The following is a 15,143-nucleotide window of genomic DNA, read 5'->3' on the forward strand; positions in this document are numbered from 1 at the left end:
CGATCTTGCTTTTGTTGATATCTTTTTTCACGCTAACAAATGGCGCTAATATGAATTTAGATAGGCCCTTATACTATTAGAATCGCCTCTGTATAAAGTCAGACACTGCTTGTCGAGCTTCTATATAAGGGGTCATTAGAGCAGTGAGTCTCTTGTCCTGGAATCTCCTGATATCCAGCCTAAAGATGGAAGGGACTGTCACATACTGCTACTAGATAATAGTCTAGCAACTCTTAAGACCAGACGACCCCCATAACTACTCTATACCAGGGGTTATTTAGATCTATCTTGTGGTGGTGAGCATAGACAATCGACAGGTTCTGTCGCAGTCTTGCACTTCTGCAGTTTTGTAGGTGCTCCCTCTGTTTACTTTTCCAGTCACGTTGTCTCCCTGCCTCCCTTCTTCTCCCTTTCTCCCTCTTCTTCTCCGCGCAACATGAAAATATTTCTCCCTTTCTCTCTTTTCCCTCCCTTCTCTACACCTTCTTGTCCTTTTCTGGCTCTCTTTTACCAGATCTGTGCACTTTCCTGTCGTTAGCTCTGTCCACGCCATTATATGTGCTGTGTGATACACTAGCTTTGATATTACTCGTCCTATATCAGCTATTGCTGTAATAAGATGGGTTCTTCCGCTGACGAGAACGCACAAACGCGTGATGCACCCTGGGGGTACACTTTTCTTTATATTTTCTCACTTTATTTTACTCTCATTATGGCCATTGACTAATTCTGGATGCTTATATAGTGATATTCCAAGTCCCTTACGCGCCCGGGGTTTCACTGGAAGCAGGGAGGACATCCAAGCTGCCAGTGCATATCTCTTCTGCAGCGCGGCAGCGAGACTTCAGAACCTCAATAGGGTTGAGGAGACTGTTACCAATCCAGCTGCTTCTGACTCTGCTTTAGCTCAGGCTCCCAGAACTCAATATCCTGTTCCGCCACCTCTGAGAGAGCGGGACCTCAACGAAGGGAATCCTGAAGTGACATCTTACCTCCAGTCAGAGAGCTACGAGGAATTTTCTGCTCAGGCCAATCCAGTTGATAATACTCAGTACATCAACTCGTTTGAAACTTATCACTCGAACAACTCCCATCTCACTTTTGGATCCGGCCAGGATCCTCACCCTGATCTTAGTCCAAGTACTCCTTTGCCCTCTACTAGGTATGTTTTTTACTGTCATCTCACTGTTATTTTCGCGTACCTCTCTCTGATCCCCGTGTATAGGCTCCCTGAGGAGACTACTGTTCCTCAGAACACTCCAACTTCTCATCATCATCAGCCCAATCAGGTAGTGGACCCGAAGCCTGTCAGGGAGACCTATCGTGCATTCCCCAGGCCTCGCGAACCCCAGGTACAAACTTCCTCAACCCACAAGTTTGACCCCCATTCGCGTCCTTTCCCCATCAGACGCGTCTGCACGACAGAAAACTACCACTATCACGAGGCCCAGCCTGTAAAGTCTTCCAGATATAGACAATACCCACGACCTCAACGCCTCTACACCCGTGGCGAATTCCAAGCGAGGACTAGAGAGCATCTGAAACACGACACCGCTCCAGGCGGTTTCAACGATTTCGACCCCGATTTCTCGAACCGCAAACCAGCAGGAACATCGACTCTCAAACAAGTTCGCTCGTTCCCCGATCCACGTTCTCTTACTGACCCTTTACCAAAGTCGGGTCGCGAGTTCGATCCTAATAGCAGACAGCGTTCGTCCACCGCACCCAAGAGATCCGAACCTCATCCACCTAAAAACAAACCATACGAGTTCAAGACTGACTCATTTCCTCAACCGCATCATTTCTCAACCCTCAACCCCAAATCCCCATATAACCCCTTGAACTTCATCCCTGGTGGGGTCAACTCGTCTGGCTATCTTTATCTCCCAAGCCCTGCAAGCCAACCGGCTGCGCGACCCGAGCCGGATCCAGCCCCACCAGCCGACGTTCCAGCCGAACCTCGAGCATTCCACGCCCAGGGCGACTTTGACTCCCCTTTCAATAAGTCTTGTTCTGCTGTACCAGCACCTGAAACTTGTCCAGCTCCTCCTCGCCCTATCTTTCGTCTTGAACTCCCTTCTGCTCAGGAGATCAAAGATAGGAAGCGAAAGAAAAGCGGAGCTCGGAGATTTACATCCTCGCTTAAGAAGCTGTTTTTCCGCAAAACTAAGTCGGAGTCCGAAAATACCACCGCTGCGTCTGGTCAAGCCAACGCAGAGTATTCACTTGCACCTAAAGCTGAAGAAACTTCCAAAGGCCCTCCTTCAGCAACCCCGCTTGGGCGATTTAGAGAAGAACTGGGTGAAGCTGATTCTACACAGGCTGCCCAACTTGAAGAACAACTCAAGGGCGTTGATTCAGCACAAGCTGAACTCTTTGAAGAACAGCTCAGAAAGCCATTCATTACAGTCACTGTTGATCCACCACCTGAGAACGACTGCACACCCCCACGGGATACGCCCAACATGTTTTCTACAGGTCATCTTGACCCTTCGTCGGCCGTTATGGCCATCACCAAGCAGAAAGCGGAGGCCATGCGACTTGCTCGAGAGCAAGGCTTTATTGTCCGAGAGATGTGCCGTCGGGCAAAGACAGATGTTCCTCCATACACTTTTGAAGAATTGATTGGAAAGGGTTCCTATGGTCGTGTCTATAAAGGGTTTGTATTCACCATCTTCATTACTGTGTGCATAATTACTAACAACAATGAGTAGCCACCATGCTCTAACTAAATCTGTGGTCGCCATCAAGGTCATGGATATTGATAACCTTGACTACGAAACTACCAGAGACTTTAAAGATGAATCTATCAAAGACTTTATCCATGAAACAAAGGTCATGTCTCAGGTAAAGGAAGCCGGTGCAAAGAACATTAACATCTTCATCGAGGCAGTTTCAATACACTCCCAACTCTGGCTTGTTAGCGAGTATTGTCCAGGTGGAAGTATCAAAACCCTGGTAAGTTAGCCGACACAACTCCTACCGCATTTGTATTCTAATTCCCTGTTCAATAGATGCGTGCAACTGGTGATAAGCTGGAGGAGAAGTTCATTATTCCCATTGCTCGAGAGGTAGCTGTGGGTCTGAAGGCGATCCATGACGCTGGTATCATACACCGAGACGTCAAAGGTAATTGTGACATGGATATTTTATGTTCGTTGTGCCCTTGCTAACTTATCTGGCAAATAGCTGGCAACATTTTAATCCATGAAGAAGGAAATATTCAAATCTGTGACTTCGGTGTTGCAGGAGTTCTTCAAAGCCAGCGTGACAAACGTTCGACCTGGATTGGCACCCCCCATTGGATGCCACCAGAGCTGTTCCCAAACAAGCCCGGCGATGAAGTTCATCCTTACGGCAATGAGGTTTGTTTTCATGTGAACATACCTTTTTGGATATTTATACTAATGAGCTGGTTCTAGATTGATGTTTGGGCGTATGGTTGTACTCTATTCGAATGCGCCACAGGCAACCCACCCAACGCTACCTTAAGAGAGAGAATGCAGATCGGCCGCCAACTTAACCGCTTCACGCCGCGGCTCGATGGAGAAAACTACTCGGAAGAATTATGTGGGATTGTCTCTTACGCGTTAGATGCAGACCCAAGAACCAGACCAGCCATGGGAGACATCCTGAATCATCCCTACATCGCTGGTTCCGAACAGTCCCATCCTACTGAAGGGTTGAGAGAACTGGTAAAGATTTATTACCAGTGGTCTCAGCGTGGAGGCCAGCGTATCTCGCTTTTCAATCCTGGAGGTGCGGTTGCAGCGGAAATGCCTGGGGCTAGAGGACCGTTAGATGATGAAGCTTGGAACTTCAGCACCACTGAAGGATTTGAAAAGAGATTCTCGATCATTGATTTGGACCAGATCTCTGCTTCACTTGCAGCCCTGGAAACGGAACAATCTCTAGAGCCGAATTATACCTCCTTCGATCAATTTAACATGGAACCCGAAGAAAGAGAACTCACAGCAGAGGAAAAAGTTAACTTTGATGAGAGAGTCAAGAGAGGCGCTGCCGCTATGGAGGGATTATTCGACGAAGCAAAGCCGAAGTATAAATATGAAACCAAAAATGACTTCGTGCCTGTCGAGCAAGCGCGCAAATTCAATGACTTGCCATTGAGAACTGATACGGATAGATCTTCCGTCGCCTCTACGTTCATTGACATTAACCTTGGAGTCTATGACTCTTCTCATTATGCATCTGCTTCAGGATCTGCCAATCCTCCATTCCAGCTAGCTGATGCCGACACGATTCGTGCTAACCGATCTAGCAGCCGATCATACCGTGCCTCATCAAGCGCAGGTAGCGAGCCGCATGACGAATTCCCGCAAAACCGTGGCCCTCGTCCTCCAACAATGGATTGGAAGTTCCCAACTACAGCTACAAGCATTGAAGAGTCCGAAAGCCCTAATCTAGCTGATGACGAGATTGCTCCACATGATGCCGAGCCTCTTGAGTCGCGAGAGGAGAAGCGAGATACCAGAGCTTGGACATTCCCTGTTATGACCGCCGAAGAAGATGGACCAGGGGACGAGCCCATTGATGAGACAGCACATGTGGAAACTCCTGGTGCATGGAGCTCCGATAATGAAAGCACAACTGCTCAAGCAATGTTTCCGCTTCAACATTCACCTTCTGTTCTCAGTAGAGCCATTGGCAGGTCCGACACCCTCTCAATGGCCAAATCTCCTGATCACCACGCGCTTGCCTCCGAATCGCGTCCATCTACTGCAGAGTCAAAGCAATCCTCCGTCTCTGATGCAGACTATGACCCATTCAGACTAGATAGAGAGGGTTCAGTCAGCGGCCCTTCAACCACTACCCAAAGACGAGGTCTAGCAAAAGCCCCCCCGATCAGAGAGCCAGGTTATCCTTATTTCCCACAAGATGACGAGTACGGCAATAGCCTCTCTAGATCTAATATAGCTAACGGCTTTGGAGAGCACCATGTTAGCAGCTTGCCAGAAAGTGAGACTCTCAGAAATGGAAGTGCTGCAGCAGCACCCCTTTCCCGCTCTGACAGTTCATCTATGTACTCCCAGAACGGCAATAGCAACGGCAATATTAGAGGGTCACTTAATGCTACGCCGGCAGCAGAGAACAGCAGTTTAACCCAATTCCCTGAACTAAAACCTCCAAGCATCGAGAGTCTGACAGAGGGCGCTAGCGATGAGGTGGTCACTGCAGAGCTCGACAGGTTGTTTGGAGAACTCATGCACGGACTTGCTGCTACCGGTGAGGCAATCCAGTCCACGGACTCTGCCAAAGCGGCAGAGAGTGATGTGCGACCAGGAACACCATGAAATGAAAGGAAATGAACACGGAAAATGTCAAGGCGCGAAAAAGTTATGAGGGAGTACTGGAAATCATGGTTTTGTTATGGATATCCTGTTGGGTGGGGATGGGTTGGGTGGACTATCTAATTTATCGTTCTTCTTTTTAATTTCATTCTCAACTTTACCCCTTGGTTCACCTTACTATGCGCTAATAGTAGATGCCGCATTTTTATTCTTCCCCTGTATACCACCGACCCTATTAATATGGTCGTGGCGGTTTCATCCTAAGGATCTTGATGAAATGAGCCAATTAATGGACACAGGCGATATGTGACGAGTCGATGATTGGATGCCTGGAGCTTGATACAAGAAGAAAAACAAAAGCAAGGCCCTAGCAAGTCTGTGATATGCTTTTCTTCTGTTCAATCAATCAATCAATCAATCAATAATATATCCAACTGTGGCCACTGGCCTGCGCTTACGTAACTCAGGAGTCCTTCGACTTCAGCTTCCAACGACCATCGAAACTGTTAATATCAACCTCCATCAACAACAACGTCGAGATCATACTCCGTAATCGTTATGTCATAAAGAACAACGAGATACACCATAGGGGACGTTCCGTGTGGCATCGACCGGACAGGTGCAACGTGGACGCCCCTCGGGTATACAGATGCGTGCTTGGGCCGTTTCTTGTCTGCCTAATAGTTCAGTACTCTCGTGTCTGTGGCTGTGAGAGTGAAAGCGTTGTGCAACTCTGGCGGGCCATCGGAGCCAGTTTATACCAGTCCACAGAGTAACGGAGTTCGATGATAAAATATATAAAAACTACGAAACTGATCGTCATTGTGATTTATTTCCTTGGTCTCCCGGACACATCGAGTTATGGTTGAGGCTCGTTCAACTCTTAATATGTTCAATATCAGATTAAACGGGCCTCGCTCAAACGCTCGGATGTCGACCCGAGATCGAGATCGGTCTCTATATTTCCTGTGTTTCTTTTCTTTTCTTTTCTTATTTTGCCCCCTTTTTGCTTTTAAGGTCAAAGCCACTCGCTATTTGACTGGATTACGATATCTCATAACTACCCGACGAGTCATTTGACGTGTTGTATATCTTGGCCGGAAGGCAATCTATCCCGCTATGGATCATCATCTTATATAACTTCATCTATACCCTCGTTCGATTTTAGGACGACATTTGGATATGAGTCTTGTTTCTAGTGGTTTTTGTGTAGCGGGTGTGAGACCGTATAGACGTTGATGTTAGGCTCAAACATATAGAAATACTATATGTTTGAACTAAGAAAAAATAGAGCTCTTTTTATCTTTTTTTGGCCATTACCGTTTGTTATCCTTCATTGTTTGCTGTTTACTTCAGTTGACGGGGAAAGGCGCGCTATTCTGGGTCTTTGATCAGGCGTCGCGACCTACCTCGAAACCTTTCCGAGTCAACTCTCGATCCATGACTTCAAACTCACATTCTTTTCTTTCCCCGTCAGCATTATGAATGAAGGAACGTTCTCGGTTAACTACCATCCATCTCTAGATTTTTATTGATTCATTGGCCTTTATGCATTTCTGAAGACTTAAGACTACATCATGTCGGTTGGAATTTGGACCCCTCCTTCTCCAAAGTCTCGAACAACTACGAGGATACTCTCGAACCCGAGCGAGCAATGGAAGCTTTCCCTTCAGGAAGTCAAGTTGCTTCATCTAAGATGCCGTTACAAGCAATGCGCTGCGCGTTCCATGGAGGTTTTGACTAAATACGAAGACCAGGTTTGTAGCACTCTCATGAACTACCATCTAGACCTACCCTGCAGGAATCAAGGCTAATCAAGCAAACGGCCAACGCAGCTCCATAAAATCCATGAAGCATACTTTCAATACTACATTGCAGCATCATACGAAAACCTAGGACGAGCCTCCCACAACTTTTCTGGGAATAAGATTCCCCTTTTACGAATTGCCATGGATAGTTTCATAGCTTGCAAATCTTCTCTGGAAAGTGCCTTTACAGATCCCGCGCGTACTGAGGAGCTAGAGCCATTTCCTGATTTTAACAATGCGGTTGGTCGATACCCTGAATGCGAGCCTTATGTTGCCAGTCAAGGATATATATTTTACCAGATTGCAAGGGAGAACTCACGTCCACCCGCTCTTTTTCAGGTCCGATGTTGTGATGAACCAAGTTTGGCAGGGACCCAAACCCGCGCAAAGAGAGGAGGGAGGCAATGCATAGATGTCAAGGCTGATTTCATTCCTCAGCCACTTCAGATCCGCAAGAACCGCAAGGATATTATGCCGCAGTACAACCAAGTTTACAAAAAGCCATTTGCTACTACATCTGGAAGACCTCTCCCTGAGCCTCCCATCTCTATCTCCGTCAGTCCTGCACCAGAAGCTATCAACGGCACCGCAGCCTTCACACCACCTCCAACTCCAAAATTCATGGATAGCTTTCCGGAAGAATTAGAAAGTAAGGAGAAACCGACACCACGTATGATGAGCCTGATTGCTTCACTTTCCTCTCAGATAGATGAGAATGTCAGGGAACTGTCACTGCTCATCAGCAGAACAATGGAACTCCAACGTATCCATAAAGCTAGAAAGATGAATCGTCTGGCTTCCTACTGGAGTTTCACACCTACGTATCCCAATGGGCCGTCTACCATCAATGGAGATACCGAGGCATACGATGCACGGCATGACCCGTGCACCAATGGACGGGCTAATGGACAATCTACACTTTCTGGTGAAGGGAAACAGCAGCGTATTGCGCGTCTGAAAGCCGAAGGATGGAACACGGTTGGTATCAAATCGATTGAACGTGGTTGGAAGGGAACGCTCCACTATGATAGACTCTGCAGTGAAGCACTTTCGGAGCTATATGAGTCCTAGTCGAGGTTCCAAACTTGTCTCTTCTAATTTTTTCTTTTTGTTGTATGGGTATGAGGATCATTTTCTCCGGTATTTATTATTTGGCATCGTGGTTTATGGTTTATGGTCATGGCGTCCTGGTGGTGGTGTTACCATATCTTTAGGGCAAAGGAAGCCATGGGAAGGGGGTTGGCTATGACTCATGAGCATACTTATCACTTACACATTTCTATTACTCCCAACAAGCAGCTAATGAAACCAATTGAACCAAGGAATTATCTTTTTAAGACCTCGTTAAAAGCTGGGGAAATATTTTCTTCCCGCCCTTAAAAAACTAAACAAAAAGAAAGCGCACCAGGAGGTAATCACAACACCAAGAAGCCACGAAAATAGACAAACATACGGAGTATTATGAACACCAAACCACACAGCTCTTTGAGCCTTGGAGTAGGCCATTCCCTTGCCCATATATCCAAGGCGGCGTGATTAAATATTAACCAGCCATTATCCTCGTTAGTTTACTTCCTTTTATCCTTCTCTATTTTCTCTAGGGCTTCCTTTTCGACTTGTTGTTGCTGCTCCTGCTGCTTCATCTCCCGGACCTTGGCGAGGACTACCTCTCTGAATATAGCGCCCCGTGCAAGTCTGCTGAGACGACCCTTGTTAGCCGGTGCTGCACCATCAGACGGCTTGACATCCGCAGCAGGCTTATCCTCGGCCTTCTTTTCCTCAGCTTCATCAAGAGTCGTGCCGGGGATATCGTCGCCTTCATCCTGCATCTTCAAAGCCTCAATACGGTTGGCAAGCTTGATAATTTCGATTCCGCGCTTCAGCCTATTACGAGCAATGTAGGTCTTGAGTTCAGGAAGAATGTTGTGATCAGTGGCTGTTTCACCCTTGAGCCATCTGTGTTGTAGAGCTTGTTCGCTAGTTGATCTGAGAGTTGGGTCTGGCTGGAGGAGAGTGAGGATAAAGTCCTTTGCGTCCTTGGAGACATCCTTCCAGTATCTTTCGTGGAAGACGATGCGGCCCGATCGACACTCTTCGATCAGGTCATTGAGAGACTCCGACCGGAAAGGGGAATAACCGCAGAGAAGCGTGTATGTGATGACGCCCATAGACCACATATCGACGGCCTTACCGTGGCCCTGTTTTAACATGACTTCTGGAGCAGCATATCCAAATGAGCCGGCCATAGATGTAAGCACTTCTGTGTCGCTGTCAAGCATCTTCGCGATACCAAAATCCGCTAGGACTAAGGGAGATTCTTGCGCAGTAGTGAGATATAAAAGGTTCTCCGGCTTCAAATCTGTTAAATGTCAGTGCCTGCTAAAAAAAAAAAAAATGCGGGTTGGTCCTTTGCATACCTCGGTGAACCACGTTACGCTCATGGAGATAATTGACGGCATCTAGAACCTGTCGGATCGTTTGTGAAGCATCCTTCTCGGTAAATCGTCCGTAATCGCAGATTCTGTCAAAGAGCTCACCGCCAGTGGCTAGCTGAGTGACGATGTAGTATTTGTCCTGGCACGCGGTTAGAATAGAGATCAACCCGCCGAAGAGTCCAAGAAGTGCGCACCTTTGACTCAAACCAGTCATGGAATCTGACTATGTTAGGATGGTGAAGTCGCTGTAACATGTCCAACTCATCGTACACCATCTGCTCGTTTCCCTTCACGTTTTTCTTAAGAATAATCTTTACGGCAACCTTGCCGTTAGGGCTGTCTGCCTCCCGAACAATGCCATATGTCCCTGCACCAAGTGTCTTTCCAAACCGATACTGTGCTCTAAGGGAGATATATGTAAGCCATGAATTCTTCGTCATCCTGCCAGTAAACGCTGGCAGTAGACGGTGACTTATGCGTACTTTTTATCGTAACTCTCTGGCTGCCCTTGCAGCTTGTTAAGCATGTTCGTGACTAGACGCAGCGGGGAAAAGGAGAATATGTCAGCTCTCATCCTCAATTGCGACAAGTAACAGCTACCTCGAGCATCATCGGCAGACAGACAGACAATGTTGACAATGATATTGGCGTCTGTGATGAAACAGGAGGGACCGCAGTACAGCAAACGAAACCAGGCCGACTGCTCGAGAGGCCTGTACCCCTCATCGAGGCGCCTTAGCAGACCAAGGGGGAGATGACGGGGCGAGAGTCGCGTAAGACTTACAACTCATCTTGCAGGTAGACTGTCAGCCACCGCTTGTTATTCTATCAGTTGGTCGTCAGAGGTCGTGGAGGGTGTGGTCGGAGAGAGAGTGTTGCAGGTGGTTGTTAGACGTTGAAGAAGAGGGGCGGCGCTGCTGCTAGTTAACTAGTTAGTTATAGCGAGTAACAAATATTCCTCGGAATCCGTTCGATAACTAACTGGTTAGCTCAGCCAGCGGTCTCGATCGAAAAAGAAAGTAAAATCCGCCCTTCAGCCTGGTGACGAGCAGGGTTGGCGCTGCGATATGCCTGTATTGTGAAGGTTGATGATGGTGTTGTTCAATCATCACCAACGCCGACGATGATAACGAGCCAACTAAGATACGAGAAGCGCCACAACGCAGCTCCATAGGCTCAGCCACAGCGGGAGCTGACGCCGCCGAGTACATGCTTAGCATATACCAAACGCTGTGCTGATGTGCCGCTGTTAGCGAAGACAATGTCTGTGGTTGCTCCCAATCTGCTCCGTCTTAGCTTGAGTATGGAGTAGCTAATCAAGAAACAGTACGGAGTACTTGATGCAGAAGATCTGAATAAAGCTTGGGGTGGTTGCATCCGTCAGACTCACTGGATAATTTCCCAGCGGTAAGTTAGGGGATGTCCAAGAGTTGACTTCGTGAAAGAGCAGGTTTTCGATGTATATATATAATGATTTGATTGATTTTATTACCGTTTCCAGGGGTCATGCTGTGATGAGCTGACAGAGGACACGTTACTTTGGCCGTGTATGTCTAGTATCCCTTTGCAACATATGGAATTTAGTTCTGATGACTTGCCAAAATACCATCCTCTCATGCATTTCATATTAACTTAATCTGCTGCATAATTAGTTTAGTTGAACGCCTTTATAGGCCAGGTTGAGGCTACCTGTTCAGACCTTCTGACCACAATGATATTGTTGATGTCTGCGGTCGACTATAACCAGCGAAGGCAGCCAGTAGGCAATTTGCTGACTTTCAAAGGGCACAAATAGCTTATTGAATCCATGACCTGGATCCTTTTCAAAACCAAAAAAAGACCATACTAACTTCTACCGTAACGTAGTAATGCATTTTGGATGCGATGCTTCGACTTACCGAGAGGCCCATACACGGTCAACTGTACATTTGTATGAGCTTGTTCCAGAAACTCGAATACTGAGCTGCTGAGAAAATCAACACATGTGGTAGCACGACCAAAGACTTGACTTGGAGAGAACTGCTGGATATGAATTACCAAAGGGGCAGGCTAGTATTAGGAATCTATATCAGGCAAGTTCAAGTCAGGCTATATTTCCATGACGGCACAGTCAGTCGTACATTGCCTGGGGTTGGTCAATGGCTTGAACGTATTTGCATTTTCATCGGGGTATATGCGAGTAGTGCGCCGGAATGCGGGTGTGGCTCCTGGTAATCATGGCCCTAGTTCTAGCTAAACGTAAATGCATGACATGATAACCCAAGGACTGGGAGTATAAGCTATATATCCTGGAATTAGTTACGGATGAGACATGTGTGTTTTCTGAGAAACCGAAATATAAAAATTCACGCTTAATGTTGAAGCGACGTGAAAACAACCTTCAACGCTCGAAATATTAAAAATGCACGGTCCACCGGCTGGATCAGGTGACGAATAACACAGGAACATCTATTATCCTCTCCGAACAAGGTTATTACATAATCATATCAACCCAAACCTTATCAAGAAAGTTTATTTAGAAGATTTTCTCGACAAAAAAATATATTGATAAAGATGGGAGTACGACATGCTTCGTCTTTAAGGAACCATTGTAACCAAGGCAGTCATGTTTGCTGTTCCAGGGTGGTCTGTCTCTTCTTCGGAGCTTAAGCTTCAGACGGAGACACCAGCAGCAAAAGATGCGTCCAAGTCTCGGGATACTGATGGCTCGTCCAAAAAACGGAAGAGAGCGCCTGGTACAGATGACGATGGCGGAAAGGTCACAAAATCAAACGTGAATGAGATGTGGAAGAGATACATTGAAGGGGAAATACCAAAGCAAAAGAAACCACGGCCGGAGAAGCAAGTAGCTCAGCCAGTTCAAGGGAAGGAGAAGAAGGGAGAAGGCGATGGAAATATAAAACCCGATATACCAGCCTCAAAGGGCATCAAGAAAGCCAAAAAGTCGAAGAAGGATAAAACACCTAAAAAGGAGCAACAAACAGGGAGCAATATGACACCATTAGGTACCCGCGAACCAAGCACGGCTTCACCTACCATGACTTCCTCGCTTCCACCACCACCACCTCCTTTGCCAGAAAATTCGAAACTTACTCCACTCCAGCAATCTATGCGGCAGAAATTGATTTCAGCTAGATTCCGTCATCTCAATGAAACTCTTTATACAACGCCATCCACTGAGGCAATGGAGCTATTCACGAATAACCCCGAAATGTTCGCCGAATATCATGCCGGTTTCTCACGCCAGGTTAAAGAGTCGTGGCCGTCTAACCCCGTGGATGAATACATTAAACTGGTACAAACCCGAGGCGAAGTTCGTCCCCAGCATAAACGACAGGGGAAGAAACCAGCTCAAAGCAGCTCCAGCCTTCAGCCTCTTCCAAGGAAGGCCCAGGGCCTCTGCACCATTGCTGACTTGGGATGTGGTGATGCCCAGTTCGCCCGGGCTCTTTCATCTTCAAAAAAGGCAATGAAACTCAAGATCCATAGCTTTGACTTGCACGCCCCCGATCCCGTGATCACCAAAGCTGACATCGCCAATGTGCCACTTGAAGATGGCAAGGTGGACGTCGTTATATTCTGCCTAAGTCTGATGGGAACTAATTGGGTATCATTTGTTGAGGAAGCGTGGCGTATACTCAGGAGTGATGGCTTGGGTGAATGCTGGGTCAGTGAGGTAAAAAGCCGATTTGGAAAGCCAAATAAGCAAAAATCGGCCAGGGGATCCATTGGCAAAGTTAAGAAGGACAAGTCTAAGAAGAAACAGAAAGGCGACGAGGAGGAGGAAGATGCTGGCGAAGATATATTCGCGGAGGATCAGGTCAAAAAAGCGGATGATGACGATCAAACAGATATCTCAGCCTTTGTGGAAGTCTTTGCTTCGAGAGGGTTCGTTCTGAAGCAGGAGAGCGTTGACAAATCCAACAAGATGTTTGTGAAAATGGAATTCACTAAATACGGGGAGCCGAAGAAGGGCAAGTGGGCGAATCCAAATGGCCATGTCGAAAAGAAAACACCATACAAGAAATGGGGTGCTTCATCAATCCCCAGTGACACGGGGATGACAGCGGAGGAGGAGAGTAAGGTGTTGAAGCCGTGTGTCTATAAATTACGATAGTATATACAATTACAACTTCCGAATATTGGTAAGGAATATTCTGGGGTATATCTAATGGTTTCTACTTGGTCCCGTTGAATTTTGTTGCGTGAACGTTATGGCCTTGTAAGATCTATGGGATTTCTTGATAGCGACATTAATCAACCCAGGCCGATGCAGTACTCAAGCCCCATATTAATTACTCCCCAAGGTAGATACAACTCGCCCCATGTCCTCATCGCTATAGATCTGGAATCCTTTCTCTTTTGTGACGCTGGCAAGCTGAACGTTCTTCTCGTCGAGCTTCTCTTCCATGACTTGTTTCAGTGTCTTGAGAACCAAAGTCTCGGCCTCAGCCAGTGTCAAAGAACGATGATATTCGTTTTGTAGTTCGGCCTGCGCTCCCTCACTTCCGGATCCTATAGCCTTTGCATCATAACGGTAGAATGTGCCAGATGGCTCAGCATGGTACCTATGAAAGAATGACTAAGTTAGCAACCGAACTATGGCTTGTGATGCATTGATGTTAATACGTACAACTGCGGGCCATCCTCATCGTATCCAGCAATCAGCAAAGCCACTCCAAATGGCCTGCTCATTATACTCTCTTCGCCATCAGCACCCTCTCCAAACCGAAGGGCAAGGTCACATATTGCCTGAGTACAGCTCTCGACTCTTAGCGGCTCTGAATAATGGAATCGATGGTTTTGGGTCTCCACTCGTGCGTGTTCCACCATTGACCGAGCATCAGCTTGCAGGCCGGACATCGCACATCCTATGTGTTGGTCTATCTCAACGATCTTCTCGACCGACGAGGTCTCCAACAGAGTGGAGGTGACTCGCTTTTCAACACCCAGAACGACACCCTCAGAAGTAGCAACCTAGTTCATGGTAACAATAGCATGTCAGAAAAAGATCACACACAGCTCTCTTTCGGGCGAGGATAATTGCGGATAGCACCACGTACTCCGATCGCAGTGGAACCTAGTTTTATAGCTTCGAGAGAGTACTCTACTTGGAAAAGACGGCCTTCTGGCGAGAAGGTGCTGTACGTAGCTTGTATAAGCAATCATGCGCTCGAATCAAACGGTCAATCGTATAATGATATGCTTACTTGATTCCACGATCTGGAGGGGTGGCCGGTTAGCACACGGTACTTACTATGCTGGAGGGACTATAAAAGCGGTACTCACCATACTCGGACCGTGCGATAAACATGGTGATATAGATGCTACTCTGAACGAGGTTTCAGTAGATCGGCTGTCGATGTAGCAGGAGTTACCCTTGAGCGCAGCTTGGGAAGTGCTCGTCTGGAGCTGTCTGCAATGGATGTTGTTGATCTCGGCGGTTGAGCTCGTCCGCCTTCTTGCTGCTGCCTTTCTTTGGTCCACGCAAACAGAAGAAGTGCCTGGGCAGGCCGCGCTAAACCCAAACGGGAGCTCCATCAGCATCATAACTAGAAACGCGGTTTTGGGCGATGAACGCTCATATCAAA

At 47.1% G+C, this 15,143-nt stretch overlaps 5 protein-coding genes across 5 annotated transcripts; 3 read left to right on the plus strand and 2 right to left on the minus strand.

The window, feature by feature from the left end:
• Nucleotides 1-656: 656 nt before the first annotated feature.
• Nucleotides 657-5,312, plus strand: ARB_01307 (uncharacterized protein; the record flags this gene model as incomplete). Its single annotated transcript, XM_003012302.1, has 6 exons — nucleotides 657-1,162; nucleotides 1,226-2,659; nucleotides 2,715-2,958; nucleotides 3,015-3,129; nucleotides 3,190-3,365; nucleotides 3,423-5,312. 6 exons carry the CDS (start codon nucleotides 657-659, stop codon nucleotides 5,310-5,312), a joined length of 4,365 nt encoding a protein of 1,454 aa, XP_003012348.1.
• Nucleotides 5,313-6,886: 1,574 nt separating this feature from the next.
• On the plus strand, nucleotides 6,887-8,188 carry ARB_01308 (uncharacterized protein; the record flags this gene model as incomplete). Its single annotated transcript, XM_003012303.1, has 2 exons — nucleotides 6,887-7,066; nucleotides 7,145-8,188. The coding sequence occupies 2 exons, from the start codon at nucleotides 6,887-6,889 to the stop codon at nucleotides 8,186-8,188; spliced, it is 1,224 nt and encodes a 407-aa protein (XP_003012349.1).
• A 497-nt stretch (nucleotides 8,189-8,685) lies between these two features.
• On the minus strand, nucleotides 8,686-9,992 carry ARB_01309 (uncharacterized protein; the record flags this gene model as incomplete). Its single annotated transcript, XM_003012304.1, has 3 exons — nucleotides 8,686-9,476; nucleotides 9,535-9,691; nucleotides 9,747-9,992. 3 exons carry the CDS (start codon nucleotides 9,990-9,992, stop codon nucleotides 8,686-8,688), a joined length of 1,194 nt encoding a protein of 397 aa, XP_003012350.1.
• Nucleotides 9,993-12,157: 2,165 nt separating this feature from the next.
• Nucleotides 12,158-13,669, plus strand: ARB_01310 (uncharacterized protein; the record flags this gene model as incomplete). Its single annotated transcript, XM_003012305.1, has 1 exon — nucleotides 12,158-13,669. The coding sequence occupies one exon, from the start codon at nucleotides 12,158-12,160 to the stop codon at nucleotides 13,667-13,669; it is 1,512 nt and encodes a 503-aa protein (XP_003012351.1).
• Nucleotides 13,670-13,843: 174 nt separating this feature from the next.
• Nucleotides 13,844-15,099, minus strand: ARB_01311 (uncharacterized protein; the record flags this gene model as incomplete). Its single annotated transcript, XM_003012306.1, has 4 exons — nucleotides 13,844-14,120; nucleotides 14,186-14,529; nucleotides 14,616-14,694; nucleotides 14,810-15,099. The coding sequence occupies 4 exons, from the start codon at nucleotides 15,097-15,099 to the stop codon at nucleotides 13,844-13,846; spliced, it is 990 nt and encodes a 329-aa protein (XP_003012352.1).
• Nucleotides 15,100-15,143: the final 44 nt, after the last annotated feature.

This window comes from Trichophyton benhamiae (genome assembly GCF_000151125.1).
Source record: "Trichophyton benhamiae CBS 112371 chromosome Unknown Abenha-G-c-208f01.r1, whole genome shotgun sequence".
Lineage (NCBI taxonomy): Eukaryota > Fungi > Ascomycota > Eurotiomycetes > Onygenales > Arthrodermataceae > Trichophyton > Trichophyton benhamiae.